Source organism: Frieseomelitta varia, unplaced genomic scaffold (genome assembly GCF_011392965.1).
Source record: "Frieseomelitta varia isolate USP_RPSP 00005682 unplaced genomic scaffold, Fvar_1.2 scaffold_560, whole genome shotgun sequence".
Lineage (NCBI taxonomy): Eukaryota > Metazoa > Arthropoda > Insecta > Hymenoptera > Apidae > Frieseomelitta > Frieseomelitta varia.
The window spans coordinates 6,052-25,221 of record NW_025110324.1 but is presented as its reverse complement, the minus strand read 5'-3'; the positions used below and the strand labels follow the sequence as shown (position 1 = coordinate 25,221).

The window sequence follows — 19,170 nt, the reverse complement described above, 5'->3', positions numbered from 1 at the left end:
AGCGAACAAAAAAAAAAAAAAAAGAAAAGAAGAAGAGAGAACAAAGATAAAGATATGAAGAGTATAACGACGACGAGAGTAAGGGAGAGAGAGAAAGAGAGAGAGAAAGAGAGAGCGAGAGAGAGAGAGAGAGAAAGAGAGAGAATAGAAAATCAAGGAGAAGTGGCGATGGGAGGTAAAAAAAATTCGGTCTAAGACCACAAATATTTTGCGGCGGACTGAGCGGGACACAAACGAGAGAATCCGCTTTTGCTTCGTTCTGTGCGCGTGATACATCGATCTTTTATTTCTTTCTATTTTCTCTTCTCTGTATACTCTTTAGCCTGAAACCGCGTCATACTTAGAGACACGCATATACATCTCTAGCAGACCCTTCTTTTTTTTTTTGTTTCTTCGTACGAGACCGCGTTTTTCTTTTCTCTTTTTGTTTCCTTTCCGCTGCGTTTCCGGCTACACGGATAGATTTGCGGCCCTAATTGTATTCCCTCGTTTCGGCGACGCCATCGTTTTCTTTTTTCACTTGTGCAACACCCCGCGGATTCCTAGGTAAAGACAATCCTCGGTGAAGACGCGTCGCAAATCTTTTCGTGTTCTGCAAACGGGTAACATCGATCAACGTCAGAAAACAACGCAGTCGTCGCGAAACTGATTTTTCGGGTGAATCGGCGTAAAAGAGCGGGAGAAAAAGAGAAACGCGTGAATGTGGGCGAGAGAACGTGTGTTTTAATATTATAACGGATTCTTCGCTTTTCTGTTGCCGCGATCGAACACAACACAATTGGCAGCGAAACATTCGAGTCCAAAAACAAAATCAAAAAAAAAAAAAAAAAATCTGGGAAGATACGAGACGAACTGAGGGAGGAGATGGAAAAACACAAATGCTTCAAATAATAATAAAAAAAAAAAAAAAAAAAAGGAAGAACAGTGTCACGAGAATTCTGTGAAACGTCGCCCCTGCACAGCCCGCCACATCACAACAGAATCATTGAATGATTAAAATATAAACAAAAAAAAAAAAAAAAAAATGAATGATGTTTTATTAATATTGTACATATTTTAAATAATTGCAGACGGACAAACGGATCGCGCATGAACGGTGACCCACGAGGAGGCGGCCCGCTTGAATGGACCGCCTTTTCCGTACGGGTCTCGTAACTCTTTTTCTGTTTTTCGTTTTAGCGCCGCATATATGATACACACTTCACACACATACACACCACACACGCCGAGAAACACGTGCGAACATAGAGAGAAAAGATATACACACGTACACGCTCAGAGATAAATGGAAAAAAAAAAAAAGAAAATGTACACCGCTCTACCAAACTATCTCTTCTGATTGACGATTCCTTTCATATTGATTATTCTGTAAGTTCTGTTTTCACACGTGAATTACATTAAGGAAGAAACGAGAGACATTGTCCAACCCAAGTGTCATTACTTTTGATGTTAAATAAAAAATACATAATTAATAAAGCACTCTTTATCCTACCTCCCTGACTGGTATATACTTTCAGCACGCAAGCGTAGGAGAACATTTGTTACGGGACGGCATCGTTAGATGAATAAACGAGAGCTTACTCTTTAACTGTAGTAACATTTATTATACGTTATATACATCTGTAATTATTCCAGCTATGTTTGATTCGTATAAATTTTAATTTCACATATACCTTGGTTTTTTTCATTCAGATTCCGATTCAGCGAATTTCAGGCCATCCTTTCGTCGATTCTTTTTGCGCAGTCGTTTAATATGTTTCTTCAATTTGCCAGATTCTTTCAATTCCTCGTATTGAGAAACCAGACTCAATATTCGTTTTTCAGCTGTAGGAAACCATAATAGAATCATTATAAACAGAAACAGAATTACAGAATTGGAGTATATTAGTTTCCTATTTGTCTACTTACATTTCTTTTTAAATACTGGCTTTTGGCCCTGTTTGATGGCTTCGGCAATCTCCTTGTGTTCTTCATATTTCTTTTCCTCCTTTAATTTTCTTCTTTTCTCTTCGCGCAATTGATTCTCCAATCGTTGTATGAGATATTTGATCTTCTTTATCTTTTTGGGATCATCAGTCTCATTCAATTGCTTCTTCAGTTCTTTCAGATCATTCTGTTTTATCTCGTTAATAAATTCATAAGCCTTTCTAAACTCCTTAATGTCAAACGTGCCACATAAACTATCGAATCTAGGATCCCTTGGAATGTGTTTCTTTACTTGTATTACTTCTCTGAATCGCGGAACGGGTTTCTTTGAGGACATTTCACGTGGTCTGTTTTTATTTTCCCGTTTGAATTCCACTTTCTTGTTAACCTTGCGAGGACCAAACAGTGTTTCTTTATACACTTTACTGCCTAACTTTTGGTGCAGCTTTTGAAGATCCTCAAAGCTCATCTGCGAGAGTTCCTTTCTGATCTCATTCTAATTAATAAAAACATGCTTTAAATTATTTAAATATTTATGAATCTTATTGTGTAATTTAATATAGTGCCTATAACCTAACCTAAATTATGTACTGTTCATTACAAAACTAGAAAAAAATTATCTACTTATATAAACATTTACCTGATCTTCGTCTTCGCTAAGAAGAGCATCTACCTCGTCACTCATGTTAAATAATAAAATGACAACTCTCTGGTTCGATTTGTGAAAAATGCCCAAGCAGCGACCATATTTTTTTTTTCCATAGAAACTGTTTCGTTACTGCGACGATAGATGGAGATAAATTGTCATCCCAGTCTGTGTCGACCTCTAACGTTGTATATAGTTACACAGAAATTGTTTAAAAACGATAAAATTAATTAATTCTATTTCGCACAAAACATTTTGCAGCTTGGTAATTTATAATGACATTTATTACATCGATATCTTAACGCAATGTATGCGAAAATTTTTCAAATCCACGCATACATATTCAACGATGTGGAAAGAAGGAACTGAGAAAGTACATTTCGAATCGTATAAAATGTATAAATTTAGACGTGAGATGAGAATTTTATCAAAGAAAAATCATATTCCAAAGCCCGCGTTTCTGCTTTTAGTAAGTATTTAAATCTGTACGCGTGATGTTTTGTACTCGATGGTAACTTTTTGCAAATTTTCCGGTTATTGCGCAATATTACGAAATCGTTAATTTTACGTAACGCGTTATATCAATGTCGAAACATATTATCGTACATATATTCACGACAGGACCCTCTTGAACTGCGTAAAAGGATAATTATACTGCGTAAAAACTACAAGCCTGTATGGTGGCTCCCTCTGCTTAATTTTTGCAAATCGAGCATTCAAGGTTATCTGAGTCTTAAATCTAATAAATATCATTACTTCCTAATTGTATTAATGTTTCGTTACAAATGTAGTTGCTTTATTATTCGTTCCTATTCGCGATCCCATTATCGATACAACTCCTGGAAATTATAAATACTTCGAATCAAGGTACTTTTCACAAGTATTTACAAAGATGTAACGTCGCTACAAAAATATATGTAATATACTGAATATGCAGTTTAAGGAAATGTTTTTACCTTTTTTTATTTCAGGGCAGAAACTTTGAAGATATAATCTAACAGTACTCGAGATTAATGTTTATAGATACGAACTATTAATAAACTTGGCGCTGCATTTCATAAATTCTTAACGGCCGAATGAAATTACAGATTGTTGAATCATAGCATTGACTAGTCAATGCTCATAGTCGTCATTTAAAACTACGTTCGTCAGATGTGAACATTAACATTCTTCGCGTAGGGGCAGCACTGTCAGAACGGTCTAAAATGGCGGGTGTACTGTTCGAGGATATTTTCAACGTAAAAGACATCGATCCAGAGGGGAAGAAATTCGACAGGGGTGAGTCTGAAACGCATTTCACACTCTCGTCTATTTGTGGCCAGTGTTGGGATGAAATACGATCGGTTGTTGCCGAATTTTTAGCCGTTAGAGAGAGAACGTTCCGTCGATGCTCGTTCTTTGTGGAAGTTGCCGGGAAGCACATGGTGTGACAGTTCGATTTAAATAGCAATTTCCTTTGATGAATTTCCAAAAACACTGCTGCTGTTTAATTGGCACAAGTTCAGTTATTCATCTGTTTCTCAATGTTCGTTCGTCGACGTGCGTGTTGTGTAATTGCTTGGAACTAGGGATTTTAATTCCGCAAATCTGTGTAATGACTTTTTTTGTAAAGAGAGGGCGCGAGGATCGAGTATGTTTGACATTAATTTGAAAGGCGCAGCACTTTGTGACGATGTAATCGTATTCCTTTTATCGCCTTGAATTCTGATTTGAGATTCGCCGATTTGATATATCTTTCGCTCGGTGCACGTGGAGGCAACTTTGACGTGTAAAAATTGGATGACACGGACCGTTTCGCTAAACCCATAATCGAAAAACGCTATTGCGTGTTATTCCGTTTCTACCTGCCTCTTATCGATCTCTCATTTCATAATGTGTACAAAAAAATTGATGTACACTTTCGTCTCTCTCTGTCTGCTTCTACTTTCGAATGTTGGATTCTTAAGAAACTGTTGTTCAAAAATAAGACGACAGCATGTAAAAAGATTTAAATTTTTAAGCACGCATACCTCTCGAATGTTCCGAGACTGAAATTTATCATTGTAGGAAGTTTGTGTAGTGAAGGTCGTTTAAAAATTCACACACGTGCCAAAAATATGCGTCATTAACGTTATAGGCCAAAGAGTGCGTGCCAAATGTAACCTAAAGCCGTGTCTCCACTGCGTCGGTAGTCGCCGATCGGCAAGGCCGTTCGGTAGTGCCTAAAGCCGTGTCTGCATTGCGTTGATCAATCTAGAAAGCCGCATTTTCATTATGTTAGCATATAGCTATTGGTAAAGCCAGTTCGACAATGTCAGACAAGTGTAGTGTGCCGGTTTGGGCCTGACATGGCAAAAAGCCGATCGACCCGCCGATTGATGTCGATAAGTATCAAAAGAAATCGGCACTGGGTTCATCGTTGTCGAATATTTTGTCGTTGAGAGAGGAGACAGATGTCTACTACGATGCCAATGAAGTGAAGACGTGTAACAAATATCGGCAAAATTGATCGGCAGTACCAGATGCATAGCTTGAAAAAGATATACGAAACGATCTTGGTGTCGGCAAATATTTAAAAAAAGTTGAAAGCAGCAAGGCGATGCGTGTACGATATTTAAAAGGTGATTTCGTGATTTCACCCGTGATGCGTATCTAAAAAAGAATATGTTTACTACCTTTGGTTCTTTTTTTTAAGAGTACAAACTCAATTTTTTCAAGTCCATCGAAATCTCGCTCTGTGTTCCGAGTTATTTTTAAAACGCGCATTGTAGAATGGCTTTTCGTGTCGAGCGGTTCTGCCGATCGACAAATTGACAATGCAGTGGAGACGCGGCTTTAACGTCTCGCACTGGAATGACGTGCCACGCACGTCGAAAATACTTGGCTCAAAATTGCAATATTTTCTCAGTTTTAAGTTATATTGAAATATAATCCAGGCAGAACAAAATTATAAATTTATTACTTTTTAATAATTTCTATCCAGTGAATATACCGATGAATTCAAAAAGAAGATGAATTATTGTTTACGATTTGGTCACTCGTTATGGTCCGTGAACCAGTTACTAGCGCATGAGGTTAAAAAGCAAGTTTGTCTTTCTGCGCTGTGCGACACAAAGCTGCGGTCAAATTTTGAATTTTACTCCTTGCTATAAAATCTAAAACTTTATTGGTAGATCGTACTAATAAATTTTATAAATGACCTTAAAATTATTGGGAGTTTTTTTTTTTTTTTTTTTTGAAACCACTGTATACACGTGTTTTCATTACGTTACACGTTTCACAATTACGCAGACAAACTCTTCAAAATCAAAATCAAAATCAAAACTTAATCAAAAATTACAAAACAAACAAAATGATCGATCTTCGAGTAAATCGGACGTGTCCTGGACGATTTGACTCGCAGAAAAAGCGTGGCTTGTATCGCGCGCCACCCTATATTTTCACCTACATTATCGCCGGGAAAGGGTTCCTCTGGAACAGCGGCGTTCCACGCGGATGGGTGTTAGTGGGGCTAGCTAGGCGTGCGAGCGAGAGGAAAGATGGGATTTCGGTTAGCAGGGAAGAGAAAGGATACGACGGTTGGGCGTAGGGTGGGGGGTTTGGGTGGACGAGTGGCGGGACGCGGTTGGCTGGGAGCGGCTTCGAAGGCAGCTCGAACGATGGTGAGATAGGAGGGTGCTTGCTCCTTCGCGGTAAAAGCACCTTCCTTCTCCTCCTCTTTCTTCTCTCGACAGTGCCTACGTATTCGGTTTGTTCCTGAAAGCATCGCTCGCGAAAAATGCGACTAATCGGTGCGCTCCACGTGGCTGTAAATCGAGCCTGTCCGGCTGGAAACTTTTGCCGCGACGGAGCCCACTCTGTTCTCGTTTGCACGGGGTGGATTCTGCCGCGATAATTCACCACCGCCCGTCGGATATCCGTGAGATATCTCGGCCGGTATATCTTCATTCAAGGTATTCAATATCGATGCACGTACGAAATAGAAAGCTACCGGGGGAGGCTTGAAAAACGGCCACACCGCGAATGCCCGTCGTGTTCGACGGCGCGTCGTCCATATATCGCTGCGAGACTTTTCGAAAAACATACCGTCCGACTGGATACGGTGGATGGATCACACGGATGCGATTCCCATCGATATTCAGACTCTTCGTCAAATGTGAATTATATATTTCTCCTCGCTGTTGGTGGATTCTCGCGTTCTGTTTTTTAGAAATGTTCAAACGGCAAACGTAATATACGGGCAGTATACATGTATACCCCTACATGTGATATGTGGGTATTCGCGACCATCATTTACGCAAACATGTACGACGACGATTCCTCTCGACTTTCACCAGAAATGTTGATAGACGTTTATATAGGGTATATAGAATGAAAAGGGCGGTGGGACGCGATCCGCCGGCAGCTCGCTGCTTGGTGGCTGTTAAAGGGATGGGACGGGAGGGTCGTCCCACGGGTTTGCCAGGGGGTCGAAGGGTGAAAGACGAGGGGGCTGGCTGGCAGTCTGTGCTGCGGCCGGTCGATGCAGCAACGATGCCCGCAGCCGCAGCAGCAGCAGCAGCAGCCGCCGCCGCCACCAGCACCGAGCAACATCGCATTCGCGTAATACGACGCGACTCTGGCTGCCGTGGTGAGCGTAAAATGGTGGGGGGAGCAGCCGGGACGCGTTAGACCTGCGTGGTGGGGGTTGACACGGTCAAGGTCAGCCTCCGTTCCAAGGTCATGGGGAGATGTCATCTCAGGAGGGATCCGCGTGGTCTTCTCTCTCTCTCTCTCTCTCTCTCTCTCTCTCTCTCTCTCTTTCTCTTTCTCGCTTGCTCTTCACCGCGTCTTTACCTTCGTCCTTTCTCTAACACGTTTGAACGATAACATAGTTTTCTCCTCTCGCTGCCATTTCTCTCTCTTGCGACAATTACAGCGTAACTGAAACGTCTTTTGTTCCGATTCGCGTCTTGGACGTTTTTTTTTATTTTTCGGTCGTACGTCGCTGCTTTGCTTTTCTTTTTTGCGTCGTGGTTTCCAGAGATGCGAGGGTGGTTTCCATATTATTGACTTGCTCCATCCTGTGACGATTTTTATTGACAAAGTGAGAGTTGGCTGAAAGTTCGGAAGTATGCTGGAGAAGAGTGGCGATGGCTAAATTTACGGGCCAAATTTTCATTTTGTATCACTATCGTTATCTTCATTTTAGTAGATAAATCCGGCTACATGATGGTTACTCAGATTTGGCGCCATTATATTGTTTACATGTTGATTAATCAGGTCCAATTACGTTAAATTTCATAGCAAAAAGTAAAAAAGACGCTTCGTTGGAAAATAAATACGTGTGTGCCAGTACACATTTTCTAATCACCGTTGGTATACATTATACGTGAATTAGAGTGAATAATGGCTGGATTAAATTTTGGCCCGATTAATTTCAAAGGCTTCGGCTGTCGACAGTAGCGAGTGTAGACGGTGGATTTCGTTTTTAAACGAAACGGTGGAATCTTCCGCCGTCGAAATCGATTTTATTCGACAGCTCTGGCGTCAGCCGTAGAGCTGGAGGTCGCGTTAAGTCCCATTCCCACCGATTCGAGCATCGTTAATTAAATAACGCTGATCAATCCCTGTCTGAACGACCGGTCAATCAGTGATTTTATTTGCCAAGCATGTAAATCCATGTCCAGTTTGTTTGCTGGACCAGTTTCCAATTTTATCACGGGTTTCCGTCAAACGCCAAAAAAAAAAAAAAAAAAAAATCGTACCTCGTTCGTGCCGCTGTATCGCTGTTACAGAACACGCCTGGTGAGTCACAGGCTGACACTCCACCTCGATCGATTTTATCCTCACAGCGATATTCTACTTAGAATATGGAACGATTACACGTGCCGGAGGAAACCGTACGAATTTCAGAATTAGCGACAATTCCAAGCTGGGGGCCTCGAAATTGTCCAATCTGTGACATAGGACAATAAAAAGAGAAATGAAAAAGTGAGTTTCGAATCGGTAGGAGGGATTTTGAAAATTTTCAAGTTGTAATATAGAAAAGATTTTACAAGACAAGGGAAAATAATTTAAAGACATTGGATCGTTTCGATCAAGTGAGAAAACATCTAGAGTTCAAATAGCAGGATAGAGATTGGCAGATATTTCATAAGTCGTGTGTCATCTACGGTCAATTTATCCTGCATACCTCCATAGATTCTAACTCCCATTCATTTGTTTCGCTCGATACGTCTTCTGTATCATTTGCTGCATCAGAGTGCAACGCCGAAACGGCAGCGTGCACTACGTGTCCAACTTGTTGCAACCGTACAAATGAACCTTAACGCGATTCATCGTAATGTCGTTGGCGTTCTAAATACAAAATTTTAATGCTGAGGACGATTCAGTTTCACAAGTTTCTTTTTTACCAATAACAATTGTATATATATTTCTGATATTTTTGGAGGGGAGATATAATGCTGTAAAATTCAAAATTAATTTTACTGAGATAACAAATGTACAGAAGTAGTGCAGCTAATTTGGAATACTAAAGTATCTAAAAAAGTACCAAGATACAGACTAAGATGCAATTTGTAACACCAGCAATGGACAATTTAGAAACTTTGGTATTTACCACTATTTCAAATTACTGTGTGCACTGTAACAAAATCGTCAGTTAGACCAAAGTTTCAAACACTTTTCGAGATGTAACAGTTCATCAGTTTACTCCATAGTATTGATTCCATTCCATCGGTTTTTTTTTATTCGTCGTACAACAATCTGTTCCAAACGTTGCACTTCCTCTACATTTGTCATTTAATTAGTTAACAATTTATTCTTGAAGTACAATGTTGCGTGTATACACCATCGAGTGTAGGATTAACATGACAATCACTTTAAAGAGCTATCATCCTCTACAAATAGCTAAATTATATACCATGATAATCCATTATAATATTCCAGAGATTAATAATTCGAAATAAGATCATTTAATACCAAATCTTGATTTAATAGATGTACATACAAGACGCACGTTCATGATAAAAGACGGACGTATTAAACAAAATTAATAGTATTAAATAAAAACTTAGACTCTCAAGCGAGAAGATTTAGTTTTTATTTAATACGCCCGATTGACAAGAGCCGATACAATCTTCTTCTCCTTCTTCTTTCTCTTCTTTTCTAAACGAAGCCACTTCTCGCAAGCCAGCATTTGCAACAATATTTTCGTAGCGTCCGGTTCGCAAGTGTTCTAAAGCGGCGATTGTTCGTTGAAACGGAACACCTCTGAGAAGAATCTGACACGAGTGATCGCCTTCAGAATTGCACCGTCAATCTGCCAGTCAGCAGAAAAACGGCCTTTTGACGATCAATCATATTGCTCTGAATAACTTCGAGGTCGACCGAGCGAGATCAGATGGCCATTAACTGGCCGCCATTGTTGTACCAACTTTGCTCAAAAACCGTGTTTACTTTCGTTCGTAACTACGAAAAGTAACTTGATACCCGTAGGATTGAATTAACCTCTTGCGCTGGAATGACTTGCCACGCACGTCGAGAATCTTTTGTCCCAAAATTGCAATATTTCCTCAGTTTTAAGTATATTGAAATATAATCCAGGCGAAGCAAATAATAAATTTATTACTTCTCAATAATTTCTATCCAGTGAATATCATACCGACGAGTTCAAAAGAAGAAAGCGACAAATTATTGTGTACGGTTTGGTCGCTCGTTATGGTTCGCAATCAGTTGCCAGCGCAAGTGGTTAAAGAAGCCTTAACCTCTCTGCGCTGGAATGACGTGCCACGCACATCGAGAATCTTTTGTCCCAAAATTGCAATATTTCCTCAGTTTTAAGTATATTGAAATATAATCTAGGCGAAGCAAATAATAAATTTATTATTTCTCAATAATCTCTATCCAGTGAATATCATACCGACGAGTTCAAAAGAAGAAAGCGACAAATTATTGTGTACGGTTTTGGTCGCTCGTTATGGTCCGCAATCAGTTGCCAGCGCAAGTGGTTAAAGCCTTAACCTCTCTACGCTGGAATGACGTGCCACGCACGTCGAGAATCTTTTGTCCCAAAATTGCAATATTTCCTCAGTTTTAAGTATATTGAAATATAATCCAGGCGAAGCAAATAATAAATTTATTATTTCTCAATAATTTCTATCCAGTGAATATCATACCGACGAGTTCAAAAAGAAAGCGACGAATTATTGTATACGGTTTTGGTCGCTCGTTGTGGTCCGCAGTCAGTTGCCAGGTGGTTAATATTATGGTGGTTATTGCGCAAGTGGTTAATAACGTAGGAGACGGGGGAAGAAAAAAAAATATCACTTTCATGCGCGGCCGGAAGCAGTGAAAGACATTTCACTCTGTTGGTGAAATAAAAGGCGTCAATGGAGAAAATGATATATAATTAATTTGCTGTGTTAAACCGGATATTAAACTTTAAATATTTAATATATTGAATCTCTTGTTTCTGACGACCGTTTTGCCAACATGATGTTCGACTAAAATGGTACCTCTCTTTCTCTCACGCTGACACTTGATATCAGCTTCATTTTCATTTTCATCGTTACCAGCGGGATCACTTCAAAAATTGTGATATCTTGTTGCAAGTACTCGCGTAACTACTTGCGTTACTTTTGTGCGTTTGCATAACAAACAGATGCAGATTTCTTTGAAATCTCGAATTTTCAAATTCCCCATTCTGATTTCTGATCTCTCGAATTCTTGAACTTTCCATGTCCCCAAGTCTCAATTCTCCTTTGAAGATTTTCGGAACATCGAGTTTCGCGAATGCTCGAATTTTTATACTCTGCAGACTCTCCGACTCTTAAACTCCGCAATTTCGCAACGGTATTTGGGATATTACCTGAACGAGATTCCTGGCTGGTAAATGGCGGCGAAGGATTACAAAGGCAGTGTGGTTCCCCCTTTGGCCCGTTAGCCAAAAATAAACAGCACTGCCGAAACAGCAGGTCCGATAATCGATTCACCTATATCCTCTCGTGTACTACTCTTACAATATTTCGAGACGAGTCACCACCGGTCGAAGCGTGAACCGTCGACGTGATTCGAGGACGTATTTCTTCCATCGGCCAACCGGTGCGCCAAGGGAGATAACATTAACAACCGATCTTGCTTGTGTTTCGGTGCTTTTGTAGCGTGACACAAAAGGGAGAGGCCAGAAAAATCAGATCTGCTGGTACATACAATAATATACTATACTGGTACGTACTATATGGTACGTGCATGTGTGGTATGTGTACGAAGATCGACCGTAACTATCGACTGACTCGAAGGCCAGTCGATTATCAGGATTGAATCATCGCTCGTGGGCCAACTCCCTTCTCATCTTGATCGATGTCGTAAATCCAACGATCTTGTTCCAACGAGTTGCCTTAACGCCGGCTCTCGTCTCGTCAAATTGTCAAGCAACGACGTAGATTTATTTCACTGCTGGAAGTATCATGTTACGACAGCACGTTGATACGTTGCAGTGCGCGTATGTTTATTAATAAATTTAATAAATTTATAGTAAATTTTTTATTAATAAATTTGTTTTATTATAGTAAATTTATAGTAAATTTATGGTAAATTTTTTATCAATAAATTTATGTTTTATTATAGTAAATTTATAGTAAGTTTTTTACTAATAAATTTATGTCTTATTATAATAAATTTACAGTAAATTTAAGGTAAATTCTTCATTAATAAATTCGTGGTAAAATGAAATCGGTAATTGCTATCCAATTTTGTTTATTATGGTAGACGAACGTTGCATCTGACCAAGGTGAGGAGAGAGTCAATGTTACACACCTTTTTATATCATTTTTACTTTATTTTTAGAAGAGTATTTGAATCGTCGTCGTTGAATGAAAGAGAACGTGGCTAAATTTGATATCCCGTGTTATTTTTTTTTTTTTTTTTTGTCTACCTTCCAATTTAATAATCACGATCATTTCCCAGAGGGATAAAAACAGAAATTCTACACGCTTGCAAAGATATAGAAATAATTACTTGGTAAGGCGGGAATGAAGTTCCCCTTGTTAACACGGTGGAAATTTGTCATTCCTGCCGGGCAGTTTATGGTACGGGGCTTAGGAAGTTTCGAATTCGTTTTATTCGGCTTATTGTTGGAGAAATCGTATCTCAGCCTCCGCACTGCCGTATCGTTTATCTAGAGTGCTCCTCCAAGTCGATATAATAGCCTCTGGTAATAGTTTGAGAAACTTTAAATCCTAGAGAGCATCTGGTAATACTATATAGGTCAGGCGCCCAGTAACGATTAAGGCCGCGACCTTGGCCGGCAACTGCAACCGTGCAACACTTTTTCCATCCCCTACGAATTCGACTAAATTCGACTAAATGGTAATTATATTTATAGCCACTTTCAATAGGTCCGCGACTATAGTTATAACGTATAACTAGTACAGTACGATCACATCTTAGATTGGCTTCGACCATTTCGCCCCGATGGAACGAATAAATTTAGATTTCTGGCTATTATTCTGATATAATTGATTTATTATTTAATAAATATCGTTCAACGCTTCAAACCGTTCTTCCGTTCTTGCTGTTGATTTTAATATGCACCAGTAGTTACAGCTTTGTAGCTTTCAATATTTATTGCACGATGTAAAATATCGACTTTGACAGAATCAGGTTGTGCCAGAGTATCAGGGAAGTTACACCTTGAAGCTGTTACAACTTGCGATAGAGAAGCTTCGGAAGCTCTGCATATTCCGTAAAGAAAGAAAATTTGAGGAAAATTTAACCTAAAGTTCTAAATTAAAATATTCGAATGAATAACAGAGAAATTAGAAATGCGCGTGATTAAGAAAGAAACTTCAAATGTTTGGAAATTAGAATCGAATAGCTTCAGTGCGTATGAATATTGTATTTTATTATATAATATCACGTGCTATATAGAGAAATGAAGTAGATCGTGCACAGTAATAGTCAGACAATAGGACCGCAATCTATTTACAGTGGAATCGTATAATGATCATTTTCCCGTATTAACAACGAATATATACATCATAGTGACAAAATACTGAAGTGACAATAATCATCCCCTGCGATCTCCTTTGGGACAAATAACATCGTTCCTAAAAGCAGAAATGCATGACGAAACGCAAAGCAAGTTGAGCTAATAATATTCCCACTTTGCTCGCGTCACATTGGTCATTTTGCAAATTTCTACGTTAAACCGATTCGTCTAATTCGCTTTATCTCGATCACCAGGCACGGAACGTGTCGCCAGATGAATGTTAAGGTATCAGGAACGATTTTCAATCTTCTTAGAGGAGACGACGAATTCGTAATGCGAGATCGCCAATGGAAACTTGGTAATTGGGTCCTCGTCCAAAGAGAAACGGGCGACGGAAAGAGGGAAAAATTCTAAAGTTCGAAGTTGCACAATCCTTCAAGGAAGGAGACCGTGCCTGACAGTAGGTCATCTTCCATTGCCGGGTGCTGAGGTAATTCGAGTAATTTATACGGACAACTCGAGCAGATTGCTGGCGAACCTAATAATTTCCTCTTTCTGTCCAAGATACCTGCGTACGTCGCCATTTCACGTCGTCTCGCCATTATTTTTACTAATGAAACACCCTCCCCCCCTCTCTGCTGCCCGCGTCTCGATTATTCTTGTGTCTCCAATTCGAGGAAATATTGGATTTCCAGGAAACGGTGTGTCTTTCTTATTTTCGTGGTAGTTTATTTGTCCGGAAAAGAAAGAAATTGAAGAAATGAAGTGAAAATGAAAAGTGACTTGAAGAGATATTTAATGACAGTTATAACTATCAACTAACGATAGTATAGCAATTATAATAATAGTTGTAACAAGATGGTACAGTAGTTGTAATAATAAACTGCGTTATTTGAGAGCGAACTTGGCAAATTCTCGTCCTTGTCTTAATTGCAAGTACATTTAGACACACTTGTCCACTTTAGAATTTCGGTGCCGTGTATGTGTTTTTATCTCCAAAAGATCATTAAATAAGGAAGAAATAAAAACGCGGTAGCTTGTCTAAAGCTGCAGTAGCGTAATTTTGTAACCTTGGTGAAGTAAAGAGTCTTTGAGAGTGAACTTGTTATACAAATGCAACGTGCAGCCTGGCTTCTAACCCATTGTGTTGTTAAACCGTTTATACGAGAAATTTCATTCTAAAATTATTATTTAATTTAAAATCTGGCAGTCGTATATGAAGCTTTCGAATATTTGAAATTTTATTATTATGAAATATAATATTTCATTATTCAAGTAAAAGGCTGCCATTTGGAATTATAAAGTATATATTAGTTAAATGAAATCGTAAAATCTGTAAGAAGTCTAACAAACAGGTATAATTTAACGTACACGTGATCCAACCTACTGCATCAAATTGCAATTCAGCGGAGACTAGCAAGAGTGCCCAGGCTGTATTTAGTCGGCGTAATAGTTTCTTTAACGACCTAATCAACGTGGCTGCCGTAAACTCTAATTACTGGTTAAACTGTGCGTCTGTAGCAAGATGACTGTGATTTTATCGTTTAAACGGACTTTTTGAATACATCATGTGAAAGTCCATCGTGTTTCACTTTGCTATCACATTACGCTTAACTTTACTTGTTTAAATCCTAATCTTTAAAAATATTCCTTTCGTTACTTTAAACGTTAATTGCTGTTTTTATTTTTAAATTTTCCTAGTAACAGATATCAATGACGATGGAGCTATAAAATTTTATTACATTTTTCCAACATATTTCTACTGAAAAAAATGAATTACTACTTTAGCATATGATATTTCGAGTTTCCACAAATATAAATTTATGTTACAATTTATTATTCATCAATATTTCCTCCTAAAATAGAAAAATAGAAAATTGCTAAAATTGACTGACTGACGTAATCTATTATGAATTTTTACTATAACTAATAAATTATAGAATTATAGAACTATTGAGTAACTCTCTCAGTTGGATCGTTCTCACGAAAAATTTCCGTACATTCTTCAATTTTCATTATTTTTTTTTTTTTTTCTTTCCTTCGTTTGCCGAAATCGTTACATAACCGCGTGCCACCCATGCTGGTATCACGTTTTGGACAGAAACACAATGAACTCGTTAACGCGGCCGATTGACAGCGTCCAATTTCAGCGGCTTGCCGGATTGCGTAACGTGTGTCCATAGGAGACCAGTAAGATAATAAAGAATCTTTGGAAAACGGCCGTTCTTGGGAGCCGCGACGTTGCGTCAGACGTTGGCCAACATTATCCATTTAATCTGATAAATGACGTCGGGTTAATCAGGCAATGGCGAACGAAACGCAACGCGCCGCCGGATGCAAGGCACGTACTCTCCACGCGCGTGATCCTCATCCTCGGTTTGGCTTTCCTCCTTGTCCGCTGCCTTCCCATCCCATCTTGCTCCTTCGCTTTGCGCCGTGACCTATTTCGGCCAGACGCGAAGATGGAGGAGGAAACTGGCGAAAATGGCAGGGCAAGAAGCCTAGGAGATCAGTAAAACACGTATACATAAACGAATGACTTCTCGTGATGAGTCGTTTCTTAGAGGATCACCTTGTATGATTTTTGATGGATGAGAATCTTCTTATGCGAGGGTCCTCTTGCTCGATTGAGTTGATGTTATTAGTGTACAAGACACACGTGTATTTTTAAGTATATATTTGAATTACATGTTATACTTTACAATATATACGTGTAATTCGAAAAGCAAATACTCGAGATTAGAAGCGGTTCTTTAAGATTGTTGATTAGTACATCGGTACTAATCTAATCCAGCACCGGTGATAATGTCGAGCAATCTTTGTATTGTGTTAAAAGAGGTGTAAATGCGTTCATTTGCCAGAACATGGCTGGTTTTCATGAGCTAACAACGAAAGACAGTCATATTGTATTTTCATAGTTTAAAATCCATGGTATATGGAAAAATTTTGTGTACGATAGTATCGAAACTAAATATAGATGATTCATTGCTCCAGGAAAATATTCTTCTAAGAACTGTTATTTTATGTCTTCGCCGCTTTGCTTCTTATCGGACTACGTTTGTCTTGTTCGTAATTTTTCTCGAAAATGCGTAACGTCCAAGCAAAAAACATAAGTAGAAACAGATGCAGGCTTCGGTAAGAAGGATCAGTTGATTTATTCGCAAAAAAGTATACGTACATATAAACGTATATGTATATATATATTTACATATAAAATTCATTCTTATTTATAAACTTTTTTTTATTGTTAAATTTATCCTTAAAATCGTTTATGTCCTTGTCGAAACCAGCCAGGAATTTTTTCCGATGTAGCAGACGTGTAGTGTCCGCGAGAGCGCGGTACCACCTGACGAACGAAGACGGTTTACGATTGGTCGATTCGCGGGCGGCCAACCAATCGTTTGATAGCTTTGGTATGGCGCGTTGTGCCGGTTACCGGCTTTCGCACTGGTTCGGCTGCTGGCCCGTGGCTTGGTTCGTTCGCCAGCAATTGCGCGCAAAGTGAGAAAAATCAACAGCGAATAACGTATATGTCTCTCCGCGAGATAAAAGACGAACGCGAATCCCGATCTCGGCGAAGAAAACAAACAAGAAATTCTCTTCTCACGGGCAGACAGAGACAGATAGAGAAAAATACGACACGAAAGTGGTGATCCCGCGTAGAAGGAAGGAAACGAGGAAAAAAAGTAAACAGCGAAAAAACGAAAATGGAGACGTGCACGCGACACCGGGCGACAGAACGAGAAAGAGCGGAGGAACGCTTGTGTGAAAGCGAGATAGTATGATGGAAGAACTGCTCAAGAGAGAGAAAGAAGCGGCAGAGCGCGAGAAGGACACATCGATGAAAAAGGGGGGCACAGTGGTGCGGTGCCGGCTGCCTTCGTCGAGTCGACAGTTTGGCGTTCGGTGTTGCTAGGCGCGAGGGCCACTGTCAGTGCCAAGGCGGCAGCCGGCAACCTTCTCGTGCGACCGCGAATTGTGCCACATATTTTTCTTCGCTTTCGCTCGCCAGCTCGTTCCTTGCTGTTTTCCACACTGGAACACATTTTCTCATTTTGCTTCGTTGTTCTTCGCCGAGCCAATGCTCCCATCGAGAACGCGGGATTTTTCGGGACTGTTCCAACCGGCACCCGGCTGGTCTTTGTGGGTTGTCTCTCTTTGGCAGCACTGCGTCGTCGTCGTCGTCGTAGTGATGCTGCGTCTGCGTGCGTGTGTGCGTGAAAAGCCGAACCAAGAACATGGAGACAGGCGAATTTCAATAAAGTGACGAATGATCGTGGAACTATCTGTCCGACTGTCCTGCGAGCCCACATGATTTCGCCACTCTGTGGGAATACCGCTTTCGATGGAACCGACCAGGTAGATATCAGATTATCTCTTGTGAAAGTTACCAGAACGAGATGGAATTTGAACGGTAGCACGTTTATATCTCTTGCAACAAGTTAATGAGTTCGTTATCTACAACGAGCCGTTAACTTCGCAAATCGAATTCGTCTATAGATATTTCGAATCTCCGGCAATCTTATCGAAATTTTCGCGACAATATGTTATATACGCGTAGAAATTCGTGTGCGTAGTAATGATTCGAAAGAGCCAATGAAACGCGTGACATTTAGGCGCGCGATTCCATCCGGCTGTTATTCTCTTTATTAGACGAGTCTATTTTAATATCTGTACATACGTTTACGTCACTTTTTAACAATAGAATTGCAAAATGATTTTCTGTAAAATAAATTCTCATACAGAGGCATGGAAATAGGTGAATACAGATGAATTATGGAACAGCGGAAAATAATTTTACCACGTGTTGCATATCGAATCCTGCCGGTGGAAAGCGCATAGAAATTGCAACTACATTCAAATACTAATGCGACACGTTTTTGTTGTACCTTATCGCGCAACTGAATATCTCTTGCAACGTATTTTCAACAGCCTCGCGTGAAATAATACCGACACACACGAATATGAGATCAATGATTAATAATTTCGATTTCCTCGAACTTGTTGCGTCTTATCTCGCTCACGTTCGATAGTCATTGAATAAGCTTTCTTCCGATCAGAAACTTTTCAATAGTATCTACGCGTCGATATATATGATATTCGAACAATAAATTATTTAGCAGCATAAATGAGACCACTCAATGTCCAACACAGATGTATTATGTTACTGATCGACTAGTTATCGAAAAAGTAAACAAGATATTAAATTACATTTTGTCACAGATGCCTAGAAACGAAGTATAAAAATAAAACAGTCATAGCTATTTCTTTGAAGTAACCTTTATTTGCAACAGATGATATTTCAGTTTTTGTATACCTGTCGTAAAATTTTTTCGTTACTGTTGTGCTATCAACCAATTAATAGTTCGTTTCATCAACATTGACGTAATATCGTGATATCGTTAATACGAGATTCGATATGTATGTATCGTTTCTATACGACTTCGATTTCGCGTCGTTTTATTGGCACACGTATGGTACACATGCGCATTTACTTTGTAGTAAAATATATATACTACGTAGCTCGCGCAGATTACCTTTAATTTGCTTCTGAATCATTCTAGAATCTTTCTAAGTATCTTACGTTGACGATACGAATTATTGGTTTCCGTCAGAGAGGTTATGTTTTTAGCAAAACTTGTTTACA

The 19,170-nt window shown here is 39.3% G+C and overlaps 1 protein-coding gene and 1 long non-coding RNA gene across 4 annotated transcripts; one reads left to right on the top strand and one right to left on the bottom strand.

Moving 5' to 3' along the window:
- Positions 1-403: 403 nt before the first annotated feature.
- Positions 404-2,782, bottom strand: LOC122533906 (ribosomal RNA processing protein 36 homolog). Its single transcript, XM_043664056.1, has 3 exons — positions 2,567-2,782; positions 1,909-2,422; positions 404-1,824 (listed from the first exon to the last, which is right to left on the bottom strand). The coding sequence occupies exons 1-3, from the start codon at positions 2,609-2,611 to the stop codon at positions 1,685-1,687; spliced, it is 699 nt and encodes a 232-aa protein (XP_043519991.1). The 5' UTR covers positions 2,612-2,782; the 3' UTR covers positions 404-1,684.
- A 547-nt stretch (positions 2,783-3,329) lies between these two features.
- LOC122533907 lies at positions 3,330-14,722 on the top strand. Of its 3 annotated transcripts, XR_006307795.1 has the most exons (4): positions 3,330-3,439; positions 3,544-3,850; positions 13,838-14,013; positions 14,088-14,722. It is a non-coding gene; the product is annotated as an uncharacterized LOC122533907 (long non-coding RNA). The 3 variants fall into 3 exon arrangements; XR_006307793.1 differs by having other exon boundaries at positions 3,335-3,439; positions 13,778-14,722; XR_006307794.1 differs by lacking the exon at positions 3,330-3,439 and having other exon boundaries at positions 3,558-3,572; positions 3,661-3,850; positions 13,838-14,722.
- The last annotated feature ends 4,448 nt before the right edge of the window (positions 14,723-19,170 follow it).